Source organism: Pelobates fuscus, chromosome 2 (genome assembly GCF_036172605.1).
Source record: "Pelobates fuscus isolate aPelFus1 chromosome 2, aPelFus1.pri, whole genome shotgun sequence".
Lineage (NCBI taxonomy): Eukaryota > Metazoa > Chordata > Amphibia > Anura > Pelobatidae > Pelobates > Pelobates fuscus.
In genome coordinates this window covers 100,566,581-100,586,418 of record NC_086318.1, presented here as the reverse complement: position 1 = coordinate 100,586,418, position 19,838 = coordinate 100,566,581, and the positions used below count along the sequence as shown (strand labels likewise).

The window sequence follows — 19,838 nt, the reverse complement described above, 5'->3', positions numbered from 1 at the left end:
TTTTCTCAGGTCAAGCATAGAAATCCCAACACATTTTACATATTACAATTAGAAATAAAAGCCAGTAAACTTCAGATACAATTTACAGTCACAGAAAGCCCTGGACCTTGAAATATATTCCTGCTAAAAATGATATGGTAAAAAGTCTGTGGGATTGTGGCTGTTGCCTATTTTAACATCCTATATATATTCCACCATGTTAATGTTTTTCCATCATGAGGATTCACTGGCAGCCATCTGCAATACAATACACATTTAAAAAGGTTTTTTTTGTAGTGTCCCTTTAAAGCAGGGGTGCCCAATAGGTAGATCCCCTGATGCTGTAAATCTATCTCCCATGATACTTTGCATGCCTCTAGAATTCTTTAAGAATGACAAAGCATCATGCAAGGTATAGCTTTAAAACATCTAGGGATCTATCTTTTGGGCACCCCTGCTTCAGAGGAACACTACAAGCACCAAAACCATAGAATAATCAAAACAGCAAAACAATATAAATTCACCTGTGTGCAGACAGCAAACACACTTAGTGGGTATTAGGTGAAACAAACACACAAATTACCCTTAGTTAGCTGTATTGTAGATAAGGATTCCTCTTATATCCTCAAGGCAATAACAACAAAACACCATAAAATGGCAATCTACAATACAGAAGTAATAGAGAGGAACATAGCGCAATATTGTCACAGAGAATAAAAATAAGTAATATAGAGGATTGCACTCACAAACATAGTTTGATTGAAGGCATATCAGATATAATGGTGTGGAACCGTTACCGTTTTGCTCCTCTCAGAGAGTTAAACACCCCAGGAAAAAAGAGGAGGCTGAGTGGAGAGAGGGTGGGGAGTTAACCACAGCACAAGAAGAATATCTGGGAGTTTTTAATATCTCAGGATTTGACCTGACCCAACAAGAAATTCTTCTCTTGAGTAAGGGCCTTAAATTTGTCCCTGACGAATCTCCCAATTGTTTCCAACTTTTTATTGATGCTCAAAAGTTTGTCAGAAAGATGTCGATAAAACGTTTTTTCATTAAAAAGACCAGTGAAGGATTTTCTAATATCCCTTCTAACTCCATCGAAGAAAAGGCACCACAGAGATTTAAACCCAAATCTAAATTTTGCCCAAATGAACGGGGGAGTCAAATTGAGGCCTTTAACAAAATGATTGTTAAAGACTTTGATAAACTCGGAAAAAATAAAGCTAGGATAGACAAACATAAAAATCTTACTCCACAAGAAAGTAATACCCTGATGAATCTGAGTAAAAGAAAAGAACTCACAATTAAAAGCGCTGATAAAGGAGGGGGAGTGGTGATTATGTCATCTCAATACTATGTTATGGAAACTTATAGACTCCTTAATGACCACTTAACCTACAGAAAACTTGACCATAATCCCAATTGCGATTATAATCGAGATCTTAAAAGCATGCTATGGGATGCTAGATCAGCAGGCATCATAGACGAGTCCACATTCTCTTTTATTTTTACAGATTTTCCCAAAGTGCCAACATTTTACTTTCTCCCTAAAATCCATAAATGCAAAGACAAACCCCCAGGGAGGCCGATCATAAGCGGCATTGATTCCCTCACATCTAAGCTCTCTGAGTTTATCGATTACCATCTACAAAAATATGCTCAGGGAGCCATGTCATACTTGAGGGACACTAAGCATCTTATTCAGGAGCTAGAATGCATTGAATGGGATGATAACTATATTTGGGCCACTTTGGACGTAACTTCACTCTACACTGTAATAGATCATGATTTGGGGGTAGAAGCAGTTAGGAAGAACCTGGAGTGTGATGCTGATTTAGAACCATCTTTTTGCTCTTTTGTGGAGAAGGCTATTCGTTTTATACTCACTCATAATTTTTTCAGTTTTGATGGGGACTTTTTTCTTCAGATCAAGGGCACCACAATGGGCACCAAGTTTGCACCAAGCTATGCCAACGTTTTTATGGACAGTTGGGAAAGATCGTCCATCTGGTCCAATAATCCGTTTGGTGCAAACTTGGTGCTCTGGAGACGGTACATCGATGATGTCCTAATGATATGGCGTGGCCCTATTGATCAGCTTCATAACTTTTTTGAATATGTTAATAACAATTCTTTATCTTTAGTTTTTTCTCCAAAGATAGGTTCATCGAGTATTGATTTTCTCGATCTGTCGATTTTCATCGAGGATCGAAAAATTAAAACTAAGACCTTTTTTAAGGATATCGATTCCAATAGCTTCATTGACACCAAAAGTGGACATCATCCAAACTGGCTCAGAGGAGTTCCTAAGGGCCAGTTTGTTAGATTGCGTAGAAATTGTAGCGATCTGGATTCCTTTTTTACACAAGCAAAAGTTCTGAAAAAACGTTTTTTGGAGAAAGGCTATGCATCTAATTTTATAGATTCAGAAATTGCTAGAGTTGGGAAGATTTGTCGGAATGATCTACTTACAAATAAGAAGAAGGATAATATTAGGAACCCCACTTTTGATTTTTCTTTTAATACTCGGTATAACGGAAGAGCGTTTGATGTACAGAGAATAATTAGAAGACATTGGGGATTGTTGGTTGAGGATGAATTCTTAGGCAAACAAATACCTAGGGCTCCGAGAGTCATTTTTAGAAAGGGTACCAGTCTGAAACAGATTCTGGCACCGAGTATGTTTCGATCTGAGAAGGCCCAAACTAAACACAAGGGAGGTTTTTATACATGTGGGAATTGTGTAAGCTGTGGTCATCAACACAGCACGGCTTTTGATTTTGTTAGCACACAAACACAGATGAAGTTTAAAATTAAAAATAAGGTATCTTGTTCCTCCACCCATGTAGTGTATCTCCTCACCTGTGGGTGTGGGATGCAGTATGTGGGGAGAACTGGGAGAAAACTTAAGATCAGACTACAAGAGCATAGAAACAACATTAGGAAGGGTTTACTAACTCACTCAGTGCCAGTGCACTGTAATAGTTGTTCTGTTTTTAGTTTTAACACATTCAAATGCATAGGTATAGAACAAGTCAGCCTGAACGAAAGAGGTGGAGATCTAATGATGGCCTTAAGGCAGCGAGAGGGTTATTGGATCCATACATTAAAAACCATGAAACCAATGGGTTTGAATGTGGATTTTGATTTGAATAGTTTTTTATAAATTAATTTTTTTTTTTTTTTTTTTTTATACAAATATTATTTTGATTAATATATATTATATTCTGAAGGTATTTTTTTATATTCTAGTTTATTTGTTCTTTATTTATTTTGATTTTCTATTTTATTTTATATTTACTTCCATTTTACTTTTATTTTAATTTTATTTTTATTTATATTTATTTTTATTTATATTATTTCATTTATTTTTATTTATTTATTTTTATTTTTATTTTTATTTGTATTTTATTTTTTAATTTATATTTTTTAATTTTATTTACTTTATTTCTATTTCTATTTTTATTTTTTTATTTTTTTTATTTTTTTATTTTTATTTTTATTTATTTTTTATTGTTTATTTTATTTTTTATTTCCTTATTTATTTCTATTCATTTACTATTTTTCTTTCTGATTTTTTCTCTATTCACTCATTTAATTTTATGCATTTTTCATGCTGCTTGAAGTCATTTATATATATATATATATATACCTCTTTTGAGTAATTTTATCTTATATTTTTTGTATTAGTTGGAGGCTTTCTTAATGTTGTTTCTATTGTTAATCAATATTCATATGTGATATGTTGTGGATTCTGCACATTGCTTTCGTTTTTCTGCATAATGTGGACTTGTGATTGAACATATGAACGAAGTGGAATTCTTCTCCCTGCCACTTCCGCATCTGTGAATGAAATCAGAACGAGGCTTGGCCAGCAACTCCGGAACGCATGACGTAACCAGAAGTGGTATGGAGTCCGAACCCGGAAGTAAGCAATTAAGCTGGCGTTTTCGCGCCAAAACGGACGGATTTAAAAAGAGAGACTGTGGACTAAGATCTTATGCCTGCATATGGACGGTATTATGCTCGATGCCCCTGAGGAAGTTCAACTTTGAACGAAACGCGTAGGGCTTGTTCAGTACAGTGTTCAGAGTATTTTGCTGCTGATTTTATTTTATATTTTTACTCTATTTTATTTGTACATCTGGCTTTCCTGCTCCATTGGATTTTTCCATTGGGATTCGCTATTCCATCTGAACCTGATGTGCCTGTTTGACACTTCCGTTTTGTAAGTGTATTTGTGAATAAAGCGTGTAACTTTTGTACTTGGATACTCTGCACTATTATTTCTTTTTTTTCCTCCTATGCATGAAATTGATGTCCAACCAGTCCTGAAGTTTCCACACCATTATATCTGATATGCCTTCAATCAAACTATGTTTGTGAGTGCAATCCTCTATATTACTTATTTTTATTCTCTGTGACAATATTGCGCTATGTTCCTCTCTATTACTTCTGTATTGTAGATTGCCATTTTATGGTGTTTTGTTGTTAAGCACCAAAACCATGACAGCTTGTTGTACCATGGCACTCCCCCATTGTAACGGTCTAATTTATTACTTGAGATCCACAGGGAAGCGCTCCCTACCTTCACTACTTCCTATGAAGAGCCAGAAGCTCTCTATCTCATGAGCTTAGTTCATTGGTTGAGCGCAATAAGCTGACTCAGTAGATCAGGTGCTTCTGGTTTTCCAGTGAAAACAGTGGATGTGGGAAGTGGAACTCAGGTGAGAAGTCAAACTGCTATAAAATGGTTTGACAACTTAATGGTTTGGCATTAATGTTTAACTGTGAATTTAAAAAAAAAAATTCACTGCCACTAAAACAGCCACCTAACTCCAAAATAAGGATCAACTTCAGTTAAAAGAAAAAGATTGGAAAATTGCAGTAAATTACTTTTCAGCTTCAATGCAGAGGATTTAAACCCACTGCCTCATATTTGAAGGGTTAATGTTATTGGCTGGCCTTCTCCAGCAAATTGCACTGTCACATGTAATCCTCAGTTAAGCTGGACAAACTGATTTTTATTCAAGTAAAAAATTAATAAATAGTCAAGATATATTCTAGTTTAGAAAATGGGCTTTATTACACGAATATATATCATATTTGACACCATACCTCATTAAGAAAAGGATACGAAGGCACCACATATGAAGAGAGCGTTAAATATATGATTCTGGAATGTAAACAAAGCTAGGCCCATATAACAGAAGATAAAGTTCTCTGCCAAAAAATTCATGAATTCAAAGAGCTGGAAGAAAAAAAAAAAGAGACACAGAATGAATTCATTATGTATAGATTGTAGCTGGGCATTGTTAAATATGTCTTGTTAAATCTACTCATACTAAAGTCAATGTGAAATGCAAGAAGTCAGCCAATTACTAAATCCTGAAAAGAGACAGACATCAATATATCTTTTTTTTTTTTTTTAAACAACATACAGTGCAAAGGATAATTTTCTAAATATATTCTGACATTGCCATTCGGATCATTATTTCTTTTTGTTGATATTAACTAAATATTTTCATAAAGAATAAAATTGTGGGCTAGGCAGTATTAAAATAGATTGCATTAGCCATAGATATAAGAGGTACCTGGGTAGATTGCCACTAACAAGACCTTGGAAACCAGTTTAGAGTCATACAATTCTATGTGTATTAGTATGGCTTTTATTTAAACAGTCATCACTTTTGTGAATCAAAATAATTATTGTTCGTTTTATTTTTAATTTCGTTTTTTGGGGGGTTATTAAATCCCCCCCCCTCATCAGTATAATTGCAGTTGTGCTAGAGTAGGTAGTTCTATGGTAAGTAGTTCTACGTTAAAGATAATAACTTTCACTGTTCTCTACATTTTGAACTATTGACCAAAATGTACATTTGTCATCTTGTGAAAATATTTAATTTTAAAGCACAGATTTATGTAACTATTGTTGAACTACATTTAAAAGGACACTAGAAGCCCACAGGCCACTTCATCTCATGGTGGTCTGGGTGCAGTGTCCCTGTCCCCATTGCAGTGCTAAGACTACCTCTAGTGGCTGTCCACCAGACAGACACTAGAGGCGCTTTCTTGATACACAAAGAGCTTAACTCTGTGAACAGCATCTAGACGTCCTCATGCTTTGCATGACGATGCCCAATGTCTTGAAAATCCCCCCATACATCCAATACCTTCAATGCTTTCAAATAATTAAAAAGTAAATTTTGTTTTGTGGTTGATCATTTTTATCTTCTTCCTTCAAAGTAACCTAAAACGCGTAGGGTTACATTCTGTACATTTGCTGCACTAAACTAAGTAAAATACAACAGATGAAATCATTTAGTGGTTTTATTAATGCAAGTCTGTGGGAGCTGTTTTAAAATTAGTGGTAATACAACACGTGGGAAAAAATTTAAACCAAGTTAGGCTATTTACACTAGCTTTGTTAATATAATATTTGCAATTACGTAAGCTGCAAGAAAAAAATTCAAATAAAAAATGATGGCAGTGGACAGAAGCAAAGTAAGATTTTTCAGGTCTAAAGGCAATATAAAATAATGAATACAAACAAACGAAGAACATATAAAGATGGAATAAAATGATTAAAGAGAAACCCCTAACACCACAACCATCCTATGTGTTTAGGTCTCTAAATACCTATCTAATGAAGTAATTAATTTGAGCTAGATTTTAGATGCCTCGACTACAAAGACCTTCCAAATACCATCATACAGGGAAGCCTAGTTCCACAATAACACATCCTTGTATTTTTATAATGTAAGTCTGTAATAGCCTGCTCATGTCAATCAAGTCAGTCTATTTTACATGTATTAGCTGGCTATGCTCTGAGCCAGGCAGGGAACTATATATGGGAGTTCTTAAAGCACAACTGGAGGATTAAAAAGATAAACAATAAAATAATTAAAAAAAAGCATTAAGGAACAGGTTCCTAGCACCATAATGCTACAAAGAGCCACAGAAGTTTATTGGGTTTGAAGTCTGCCTTTAATTGCAATCAAACGCAAATCCACATACTTCATCAGCAATAATAATTGGAGCACAATTTCTTGCACTCCAGGATACTGAAAATGTCACCTGCTACATTATGAATTTTGTTCTTTTCATCATTTAGTTATTTGTAATATACATTACAATTTTGAGTCAAACACATGTTAACAGGAATGAATTCTAACATTCATGGGAAAACTTGTTTGATAGTTTCAGATCTCTATATATAATTAATCCTCAACACGCAAACGCCATTTAGAACTCGACTCAAAAGAATGGCAATAAAATATCTATAGATATCTCACAATAGGATGCTTCACATTCTATCCGTTTCTAACCCTGCCTAGATAGGGTATTAATAATACACGTATTGTACATGGAGATTAACCCCATAAATACTTAACTTTAGGCTTTGTGAACTCAACATTGTATTTGAAGTAACTCTTATCTCTCTTGTACACGAGCTTCTTATAGGCCACCCCTACCGTTTAGGGAATCGCAGTGTCTTCGTTGCTATTCACGACCTTCACTAGAGAACCTTTTCTTACTGAGAAGCAAATGTCTTGCCCTTGAATCTAACAATGTAGCAAGCACTTCCTCTTGTTATTTTAGTGAACGTTTGGCTTTTGCCTAAAATGTCTTATTTTGGGTATTGTAAAAGACAGAGGGCATCACTCCTTGTACGCTTAAAGGACCACTATAGTGCCAGGAAAACATACTCGTTTTCCTGGCACTATAGTGCCCTGAGGGTGCCCCCACCCTCAGGGTCCCCCTCCCGCCAGGCTGGATGGAGAGGAAGGGGATAAACTTTCCTCTTAATCCAGCGCCGGGCGGGGAGCTCTCCTCCTCTCCGCCTCCTCTTCGGCGGAATGCGCATTTTCACAGTGAGAAGCACGCAAGCGCCGCTAGCGGCTGTCAATGAGACAGCCACTAGAGGCTGGATTAACCCTAATATAAACATTGCAGTTTCTCTGAAACTGCTATGTTTATAAAAAAAAAGGGTTAACTCTAGCTGGACCAGGCACCCAGACCACTTCATTAAGCTGAAGTGGTCTGGGTGCCTATAGTGGTCCTTTATAAGTGATTTTTAAAATAATAGTTCATCATTAATAAAAAATAAATAAAAAAAATACAAATAAATAAAGAAACCCAACTTCGGTATTTGGCAGGATAATTAGTTCTGTAGGCACCTGCAGAGACTCATAAATATAAATGTATGTTTTTACCAGTCCTCGTTTGCTGCATTTACAAGTTTAAGTTCAACAGCCAAACATTCCACACTGTAGTCTGTTGGATAGTGCTCTGTGCATTGAGACACACAATTTGAGACAAAAGGGATCTCCTGTGACATACATGCTGGCTGTATTCTCCACCACCGCCTGCATGTATGTATGGATGTATGTCTGTGCGGATTTGGGCCACATCGGCCTGGATAGTTTTCTGGAGGTCTGCCAGTAGTGCTTTAAGCACACCCGTTGTCACTGGAGTGGTGTCTGCACCTGAGGGCCCAGATATTGGGGGTTGTATTACTGGGGGATCCTCCACGTCCTCCTCAGGGTAGAGGTAATCAGAGAATTCAGAATAGGCCTCTGGGTAGGTGGCCATTTTGGGCCTTGCCACGCTATGTGCCTGCCGCAGCAAGTCACCAATGTTTAAGCCCATCTTTGGCTTTTTTCCGATTTTTGTTTTGTGGCCCATGCTGCTTCTGTTGTCCTAAAGGAACTCTCAGGGTCAACCAGGCCATGGTATTAAGACCCACAATGAGGCTATGACGAACTGAACCTCGTCACGTGTTCTTGGAGAGGCTTGCCAAAAGACTATGGGCCCTTTAAAAACCTATGTGAACAGACTTGGTTCATGGGATTTTATATTTGGTTCGGGAACCGAACAGCTGCACGAACCGGAGACCACCCTGGAGCTTGGTAAGCCTAATTGCTACTTTGCAGCAATTTCCACCGCAGTGTTTTAAGTGTTCGTCTAGGTGACCACATTTCCTATGGACGACCACAAGGTGGCGGCCATCTTGTTTGCAGGAAAACAGGCAGCAATGTTTGGTCTTCGGGTTCATGGAACTATTTAGGGGCACACTGAAATTCCCGAACACCGCTGGACATCCATGATCACCTGAGTTCGGTTTTATAGCACTTAGGAAGAAACTGTTCAGTGGAAACTTTCCCACGAACAAGGGGAACAAGCTCCAGGGTAAGACTATTGACTATGTTCGGTAGTTTGTTCGTAGTAGTTTGAACTGTTTTGGGCATGGGACCATGCATGCGGTCATTTAAATTATGACTTCCAGGAAATTCCTGAACCCCTGAACCGATCTGGGTGATTTTTGGATATGTTGGTCACCCAGACCAGTGCCATCAAGGGATGCAACTTTTGTGTGGGTGTTGTGTGTTTTAAGGTATTTTGGGGGGTTTATAAATCTAAATGTTTATTGTGCCTGTAGACAATTGAGTTTAATTCAGTGCTGACTCAATTATCTCCCAGACATAGGGGAGAGATTGACCTATTTTGTATGGGAGTGTGCTGGACCTGAAAGCCAATGTAATTGTGTATATGTTTTTACTGTAGTCTGCTCTCAGGTCCAGGGGGGGGGGGTGCCCCTTGCAGTTGTGGCTTCCATTAAACAGATTTGTTTTACGCTTCATGAAGTTTAGGCTCATGTTTGGGGGATTGGAGAGCTATATTCACTATTCTCACTTGGACAACAACGATCCAGCCTGCTTTGCTCTCTGGACTAGGAGAGGTCTACCTACTGGAAGCTGGATCCTGGTCTTGGGTCCAGGGTTGGTGGAGGACAGCGAGACCCCAACCAAGCTGCGGCGGTTTGTGGGGTTAATGGTGGTTATGGTGTCCAGTGCGGTGCTTATGATACTCGAGGATTACTGGGAAGCAGCGATTGACGGAGGTACCCGGTCGGGGTGCCAGGCAGTCCATTACAGAGGGTTTACACCAAGTCTTGGTGTTAAAGTCCAGGATTAATGCGACCGTTCTGCTTGGCACCACCTCAAGTACTGTGTTTTATCTTTGCCATTCTATGACATGTTGGTGATGACAAACACTATATATATATATATATATACTTACTCATTCTACAGTTCAGGGCCCAGTTGTGGTCTTTAGTTACCCGGGAGTTAGCGCCTGTGTGCTACGGATTTATCTGTTTTGACTTTGGCTTGTATTTTGAATTTGATGATCTCCCTTGCTTGTTCTGACGTCTTGTTGATACTCTTTATTCCTATGACCTTGGTATGCATACTGACTATTCCATATCTATCTTATATGTTAAACCCAGCTGTCCTATGGACATGCTTGTTTCCTCTGCTGTCAAAGACTTGTGTGTTGGGAGTCTGTACTATCCTGATAATACAGCAATGTTTTCATTGCAGGGTTAAGACACCTCTGTGGCTGTCTTCTTGACAACCACCAGAGATGCATCATCTGCAATACCCCATTTTCAATCAAATGCTTCTCATAGAGAGAATTTGAATGGTGCTGAGGGCGTTTTCCTGCACATATACACTAGCCTCCCAATTTTTCCCTATGGGGAAGCATTACGTTGGCTGAGATCATCAAAATTGATCACAGCCGAGGAGGCGGAGTGGGTAAGGCAAATAATAAACTTTTCTCTTTTTACGTCTTCCAAGGGGGGCAACATTTAAATAGTGCGGAGAAAACTATAGCGTGTACATACTATAATGTTCCTTTAAAATAGTCTATTTTAATGTAATTTACATACAACTTGGTAGCAAAGAATATTTCCAAAAAGCAGTATTTTATTTGGAAAGATCCTTCTATCACAAAATAAAAGTAAACAACATACCCGCACTCAGAATCTCTGTTTACAATCACTGCAAACCTGTTTCATTGTTGATTACCCACAGAGAAACATCTTTGTGTGACTATAACTAATTATTTGTATATATAATTATACTGCAGATGGGGTTTCTAATAGTCATTGGCAAATAAAGGAATAGCTTTGCCATAAAGCAATTCATAAACATCAATATGGCTAAAGGACTTTGTGTAATGTATAATGTGCCGTAAGCTTGCTGAGATTGGCAAAATGACTGACATGCCTTCCAATTATGAGGCATGTATTTAAGAGTTTATTTGCTGCACTGCCTCATACATCAATGTGTTCTTTCATGTATAATTGACAAGTTAATTAGATATATGACAAGTTTATTTATTTATTTTTTTGGTTACATTAAATATTCATGGCTGCTAAGGTGGCATTAAAGGGACACGCTAAGTTAGGAAATGGCAATTTTTCTTTGAATGCATTAAGGCAGAATAATGGCAAATAAATATATGTTGGATGAATATACATATATATACATATATATACATATATATATATATATATATATATATAAAATAGATGTATCCCCTGAACTCACGCTTGAATGGCAGTCCAATGCCGGGCGCACCACCAGAGCTCCAAGTAATGTAGAAAAAACAGAAGGGAAGGCTGCTCTCCGGACTTTTAAAACATAAAAATTTATTCAATTATCATTAAAAACGACCAACGTTTCGGTCCCCTCCTCAGGGTCAAAAAATAGAACAGCAAAACAATACAGTACTGTGCATCAGTGACCAATATATACCAAAATATGCAATTAGTTTACTCACTCAGGTGTGTTTCCGTGCGTTCCCGCCATCACCCTGTGCTCTTCCGGGTGTGCGCGCGCATCAATGCGCGTTACGCCCCCTCCATTACGTGCCTACGTATCGGATAGCCCATCACCCTGGATACCATATCAACAAACAGCCCGTTCGTAGAAACCGGTGCTGTGATCAACAGGATGAAAGAGTCTACAAGTGTACATTGGAAAAGTGCATAAGAGTGCTTAAAAATAAAACGGTCTATTACCTAATATAGGTGAATGTGCTAGTGAATACCTATATTTATCATGAAACATAATATAGGCACAAATGTATCCTAATAATCAAATAACATGCGCATAAGCCCCATTAGGGGTATAGAAGTAATTATATACTCTATATGTGTAATAAACAGAGTGATAAAGTGCTACTGCTTTCATTAAAGTGCTGGTGATAAATATAAAGTGCTGATAATTACCACAAAAAAGGTGCTAGTGATATAAGTAAAGTGCAACAACCACACATAAAGTAGCTTAAAACATTAAACAACTGTATGCAACATAACAGCACGTTATAATAACTCCGACATAAAATCACATCTAATAACGATACCCGTTACTTTCTATTACCAATTAAAAATTAAATATTACTGGCTAGCTGTAAACCTTCATATAAACGAATGATATGCATTACTTTCATTTAACCCCATAGGAGCCATTTAATCGGCGGATCCAAAAGGTCTCTTTTTGAAGAAGCATCTTTCCTCTATCTCCACCTCTGCGGGGGGGAGGAATGTGGTCTATGCCCACAAACTTGAATGATGCCAATGGGTGTTTCTTTATTTTTAAGGGGCCGGTTGAACAGCTTCACACTTGTATCAAAGACACACAAACATTGCTACATAGAATCAGAAAGTTGGACTTTAATAACTCAGCTCCAATCTTTATAACGATGGACGTGAAAAGTCTATATACGGTGATCCCCCATATAGGGGGCATTGAAGCAATGAGGCAAGTACTGCATGGATCCTCTATCTATCAAGGACCACCCATTGAATTTGTGTTGGAGCTGTTGTCACTTATTCTTTATAACAACTATTTTTGTTTTGAGGACCTTTGGTACTTACAGGTGGCCGGTACATCGATGGGATCGGCGATGGCCCCCATGTACGCGAACGCGTACATGTACGTATATGAATCCACCCACAGCTTGATACCGTATCAACATTTAATCATTGGATACTATCGCTATATCGACGACCTGCTGATCATTTGGCGTGGCACACATGGGGAAGCAGATACCATGGTTGATGAGTTGAACTCCCTCCCGCTACCCATACAGTTCACAGCGAACATTAGTGAAGATTGGGTTCAATTTTTGGATCTTGAACTTTCTTATGGCAGTAATGGTGTACAACATACTTTATTTTCTAAACCCACGGACCAAAACACTTTGCTACATGCTTTGAGTGCACACCCTACTGCCCTGATAAAATCGATCCCGAAAGCTCAGTTCCAGAGAGTGATCCGCAATAATTCAGACAAGGATAAGGCTGAGATACAACTTGGGGTTATGACCCAGAAGTTTTTGGAAAGAGGATATGATGCTCATGTGTTGGATGATGCACTGTTGAAAGCTCGCTTAGCTCCGGTGCTCCCAAGCAAGACACGTGAACAAAGACTGGTCTTTCCGATGACCTTCCATAATTCATCTAGCCAAATATCAGCTATTGTCAGAGACAACTGGAAAATGATCTCAGCGGACGACACTCTGCCTAAAATCTTTAAGGAGAGGCCCCCTTATTTGTTACAAGAAGAATAAAAGCCTCAAGGATATATTGGTTCATACAGATCCAGTGGAGAGCTATTCAGGTGCAGTTAAGTATAACATACGAGGGAGTGTGCGGTGCCTTGGGTGTGTGACATGTGGACATATGATTCCAGCCAAGAGATTTAATCACCCACACACGAACAAGATCTATGAAATTAAACACACCATTACTTTCAAGACTCAGTTTGTTGTATATAAACTAGTATGTCCATGTGGCCTCCACTATGTGGGCAAAACGGAGACGCAGCTATGCAAAAGGATCAGAGGGCATCGGTCGAGCATTAGGTTAGCCTATAGGGATGGACTATCAGATAAACCGGTTGCACTGCACTTTCTGGAAAAGAAACACCCATTGGCATCATTGAAGTTTGTGGGCATAGACCACATTCCTCCCCCCCGCAGAGGTGGAGATAGAGGAAAGATGCTTCTTCAAAAAGAGACCTTTTGGATCCACCAATTAAATACAGTGGCTCCTATGGGGTTAAATGAAAGTAATGCATACCATTCGTTTATATGAAGGTTTACAGCTAGCCAGTAATATTTAATTTTTAATTGGTAATAGAAAGTAACGGGTATCGTTATTAGATGTGATTTTATGTCGGAGTTATTATAACGTGCTGTTATGTTGCATACAGTCGTTTAATGTTTTAAGCTACTTTATGTGTGGTTGTTGCACTTTACTTATATCACTAGCACCTTTTTGTGGTAATTATCAGCACTTTATATTTATCACCAGCACTTTAATGAAAGCAGTAGCACTTTATCACTCTATTTATTACACATATAGAGTATATAATTACTTCTATACCCCTAATGGGGCTTATGCACATGTTATTTGATTATTAGGATACATTTGTGCCTATATTATGTTTCATGATAAATATAGGTATTCACTAGCACATTCACCTATATTAGGTAATAGACCGTTTTATTTTTAAGCACTCTTATGCACTTTTCCAATGTACACTTGTAGACTCTTTCATCCTGTTGATCACAGCACCGGTTTCTATGAACGGGCTGTTTGTTGATATGGTATCCAGGGTGATGGGCTATCCGATACGTAGGCACGTAATGGAGGGGGCGTGACGCGCATTGATGCGTGCGCACACCCGGAAGAGCACAGGGTGATGGCGGGAACGCACGGAAACACACCTGAGTGAGTAAACTAATTGAATATTTTGGTATATATTGGTCACTGATGAACAGTACTGTATTGTTTTTCTGTTCTATTTTTTGACCCTGAGGAAGGTCCCGAACGGGGACCGAAATGTTGGTCGTTTTTAATGATAATTGAATACATTTTTATGTTTTAAAAGTCCGGAGAGCAGCCTGCCCTTCTGTTTTTTATATATATATATATATATATAGAAAAAGAGGTGCTTCCTAGGTATAAAACCTAATAGGGAGCCTCAGAGAAAAAGGGTTATTGGGGTAGAGAAAAGGGCATAACCCTGCATACAGCACAAATAGGAAAAAGAAATGAAGGATATGACCACCCTGTTAGAAACAGGCTAATCACCTTCAGGCCACCCCAAAATGGTGTCTCACACAAAATAATAAACAGCTTTATTGGAAAAATAAACCCATTATTTTCACTCTACTTCTAATTACTTTGTGCCCTTGAGAAAGGCGGTTTGGACCGCCGAAACGCGCGTTGGGCTACCCATGGGTTGCCATGGTGATTTATACTTTGAACTGACCTAACCTAATAGCAGGATACTATACTTTTCTATTGAGGAGCCGTTTTGAGACTCTGGAAATCTATTAAAGGGAGGCTGGGCTACATTTTTTGGTTTAACTGTGGTTTGATACTACCTGTATATATTACCTCTATCAGGTTTACTTGGTTATCTCCACTTTATTTTCACTCTTATGTTATGCCCTCCTCTATCGTTTCGATTTCTGCATTTTAAGTGTTAATCCTGTGGGGCTTGGTGCCTGCTACATTTAAGCTACATTGCTAATTGCATCCATACTTTCATTATAGTTACAGTTTGTTACAAACACTTGAGATTGATATTAGGATGTATAGCTGTAGCCACTTATCAGAAACCTAGCCCTGCTACTCATTTTCTTTTAGGCATTTTTTTTGCCGCTTGAGTTTTTACCCTTATTTTTCCAATAAAGCTGTTTATTATTTTGTGTGAGACGCCATTTTGGGGTGGCCTGAAGGTGATTAGCCTGTTTCTAACAGGGTGGTCATATCCTTCATTTCTTTTTCATATTATATATATATATATATATATATATATATATATATATATATATATATATATATATATTTAAACACCCTGATTTTTTTTAAAAAAATATTATAAAAAGACCGTCTCATTCAAATGCCCTCAGTTTTCAACAAATGCACAGGAACAGTTTGGGCGTTTTTCATGTCCACCACTTTTCTTTTGCACGTTTAGGTTGCACTATGTACACTTAAATTGAGTTTGTACTTGAGGGACCTTGTTTCAGGTAGGCACTAGCCCAGTGCGGTTCCTGAGGTAACCACTCCTCCTCTGAGGAAAACAAAATGACAGTTAAAAGGGTCTGACAGAGTTAGAAAATATGACAGTTATTGGGTCAGACGGTGTTTGAATGAAACAAGGTATTAAGGGTTTAAACTGGTGTTCGGGGGGGGGGGGAAGGGATAAAACAGTTTAACTAAGTCCATAAAACAGGGGTTTCCATCACACACCCCAAGGGCCATAGTCACAGGCCTCCCCAAAACCCAGAGGCGAGGTTACTTTCGCCACAGTGCCTACCCTCTCTGGTGTCATTGAGAAAACTCTAGATAGAGGTTGCCTCCTATCTCAGGATCACTCTATTCTATTGACTTGTCGTTAACTTCTGATCTTGCACTTTGAGCTTGGCTACATTGATAGGAGTTTTTTTTTTTCCATTCTATCCCTGGAAATGTCTGTCCACAAGAGATAAGAATTTTACTTGGCTCTAAGACACTTTTTATACCCTGTACAAGTATCCCTCTAATGGTTAAGTAGCTCAATCTTTTGGATATTAATAAATGTTGGGTTTTACTTTGTTTGGCTATTTATCCATTAGACTGTACTCTTTCCCACTTACCCCCTCAAACAGTTCTTCCAGAGTATCTTTTCTTAAAGTAACAGCATACCACACTATATGGAATATGGAAAATGACACATGTCCAATTTCATTATGACCTGTAGCTTCCTCCATAAAAATGGTATGCCCCAAAAGGTAAAAAGACAAGGACATTAATACATATTTAAAAAGCCAGGAAAATGTTGCACAAATGCATATTTAGCCTGCTAAATCAGACAAAGGTCTCCCTTAGAATAACTGTATAAATGAAAAAAATCTCAGGCACTCACTGTGATTACTCCCAGGCAGTTTATTGCAACGTTTCAACCTGATAACAGACCTGTTTTCAGGTCGAAACATTGCAATAAACTGCCAATAAGTAATCACAGTGTGTGCCTGAGATTTTTATTTATTTATGCAGATTGTATGGTTGTATTGTTTGCTGACTGATGCTCAGTGCACCCTGTGTTAAACCTTATGATTGAGTGCAACCCTTCTTTTTTTCCCTTAGAATAACTGTCTGTATACCATAGAAAAAACATGTAATAGGTAAAGCGACATTATAAAAAGGGGGAACAAACATTAGGTCATCCCAAATAGGTAAAAAAAAAAAAAAAAATCAAAAGAAATCTGTAAGATTCAATAAATAAAACCACTTGTTTGAGAGGCATACCTAAAAATATTGAGCTTACTGGAGGAAAAGCCTATAAGAGGAGGAGTTATGTTATGTATTTTCATTAAGGAGGACTGAACATTCATGGAAAATCACCACAATAAGAAGAAAAACATTAATCAGCAATGCCAGTATATCATACTGCCATAAGAGCTTTTCATTTAATTTGGATTGTGAGTCACCTTGCTAATACCTTAAGCTTGCAAAAGTGCTTGCAAAGTCAACAACAAAATGAATACATTTTTTAAGCTTTTCCCCAATATTTTACTTTTCGTTTGAAAGGTCTTAGGCACGGGGCTATGAATAGATATGCTTCGCCTCTACTAATCCAACCTTGAGCAAATTCCAGGTCCATTTTCTTGGGAGATAAGTAAGAGACAGCAGACTGACTTTCTGGTGAGCTTCCAACAATGGCATGAGAGACTTAGCCAGACAGAATGTCAGCTAGCCAAGATTGCCCTGGATTTGAATCAAGAAATGACTATTATGCTTTTATTATTTGCTACCAATAAAGACACTGTTATTATTTAAAATTAAACGCTCTTGTGCAATCTAATTGGAATTCATCTAATGGAGGGATAAGATTTAATCCAGTCTCATCAGAAGGAAACTGGAGACATGCAGAGCTTGGAGGAGTGTAACAGATATGCGCACAGAACAATCAGCATTGCCCAAAGCCAAGAACTAAAAATCTGAGCGATAGGGAATTCAAAGCCCAAGTAAAAATATATAATTTAGTGTTGGAAGATTTTGGAAAAAGTGGTAAGTAGCATTGCAAATAAACTAGTGTGCTGAAATAGAATTGCTAACTGTCCAGAATCATTAGATTCCAGTCAGTGCATATCTTGTGATACATGGTGATTTTGTGATGTATTATTCACACTAACTTTAGGCATTTTATTTTACTTAATATTGTCAGGAAGATTACACAGAAACAATCTTTAGCCACCCAGTGGTACCCATATGTGAGAAGAGAAGCACATTTTTTAGTATAGTTACTGCAGTTTGCTTAACCTAGTAACTGGGAAAAACTCAAACTAAGAGTATCAAGCCATTACCATCACGGTCGTTTGATAACCCAACACCCAGTATGTAAACACACAGAAAACCCAAGAACGTATTACCTAACCTTAGAATGGTCAGATTTAACCTACGTACAAAAGAGAAGTCCGAGGATTGCCACAAATCAGAATACCAGAGATCAGGAGAATGATACAAGAATAGCCGGGTCAAGATACCAGAAATCAGGAGGCCAAAGTACAAGCCGAGTCAGGGAACCAGAAAACAGGAAGTCATAAGCCAAGCCGGGTCAGTACACAGAAACAACAGTAAATCCGCTAGGAGAATCAAAGAGCACTAAGGGGGACACAAAGAACCACAATAGGGCAAGGAACAAGGCAAAAGGAGCCCCTTTTATAAGGGAGCATCTTTTGCTTTAAGGCCACGTCCCCCAAATGTTCTGGGATGGTATTGACGACGCAGGAGCGCATCAATGACGTCATGACGTCGGCGCGCATGCGTCATATAAAGAGGCGTGACTCCAGCGTGGGACATGCTGAACTCGTCGGAAGAGGAGTCTGCCCTGGATCGTGCACCACGTGGACGCGATGGAATAAGGTAAGAGATCATGACAATTACTAGATTCATCTTAACAAGTAGGAATGCCAAAACACAGTTTTAACTTATTTGTGTCAAAGTTCAAAGTAGTACCCCTATAACAAAATATATATAAGAGATATAGGTAAACTTCTTGTTAATAAAATCCAGTGTTATATGTTACCCTAGTGAGGAAGTAAAGAATTTTAAAAAAAAATAACATATATATTCTTAAGTTTTTTTATTTTTATTTTTTATAATGATGGCAGAACACATGGTTTAAGCGATATGGTCAAAGGGATATTGGTGCTTTGAAAAAAAAGACAGACATTTTTTTTTCTGAATGTTGCTCATTGTATGTATAAATCTTCACATTCTTCGATCTGGTCTTTCTATCAGTACTTGGATGGTTCAGTCTGAGTAGTTAATGTTGTTTACATAGTTACATAGCTGAAAAGAGACTTGTGTCCATCAAGTTCAGCCTTCCTCACATATGTTTTTGCTGTTGATCCAAAAGAAGGCAAAAAACCTAGTCTGAAGTACTTCCAATTTTGCAACAAACTAGGAAAAAATTCCTTCTCGACCCCAAAATAGCAGTCAGATGTCTCCTTGGATCAAGCAGCTATTACCCCACTAATTAGAAATTATATCCCTGCATGTTATGTTTTTGCAAGTATTTATCCAATTGCAGTTTGAACATCTGTATAGACTCTGACAAAACCACCTCTTCAGGCAGAGAATTCCATATCTGTATTGCTCTTTTCTTAAAACTTTTCTTTGCCTTAGATGAAATCTCCTTTCTTCCAGCCTAAATGTGTGACCTTGTGTCCTATGTATAGCCCTGTTTATGAATAGATTTCCAGATAAAGGTTTGTACTGGCCCCAAATATATTTGTATAATGTTATCATATCCCCTCTCAGGCGCCATTTTTCCAAACTAAACAGATTTACATTTTTTAACCTTTCTTCGTAACTAAAATGCTCCATTCCTTTTATCAATTTTGTAGCTTGTCTCTGCACTTTTTCTAGTGCCATGATATCTTTCTTTAGAACAGGTGCTCAAAATTGCACAGCATATTCAAGGTGTGGTCTTACCAGCGAT

General features: G+C 37.9%; 1 protein-coding gene across 1 annotated transcript in view; it reads right to left on the bottom strand.

Moving 5' to 3' along the window:
- The window catches only part of SLC9A9 (solute carrier family 9 member A9), an 807,694-nt gene that overhangs the window by 298,993 nt on the left and 488,863 nt on the right, over nt 1-19,838 (bottom strand). Inside the window, exon 10 of the mRNA XM_063442493.1 lies at nt 5,117-5,230. Within this exon, the coding sequence (XP_063298563.1) occupies nt 5,117-5,230 (114 nt within the window). The remainder of the gene's footprint in view (nt 1-5,116; nt 5,231-19,838) is intronic.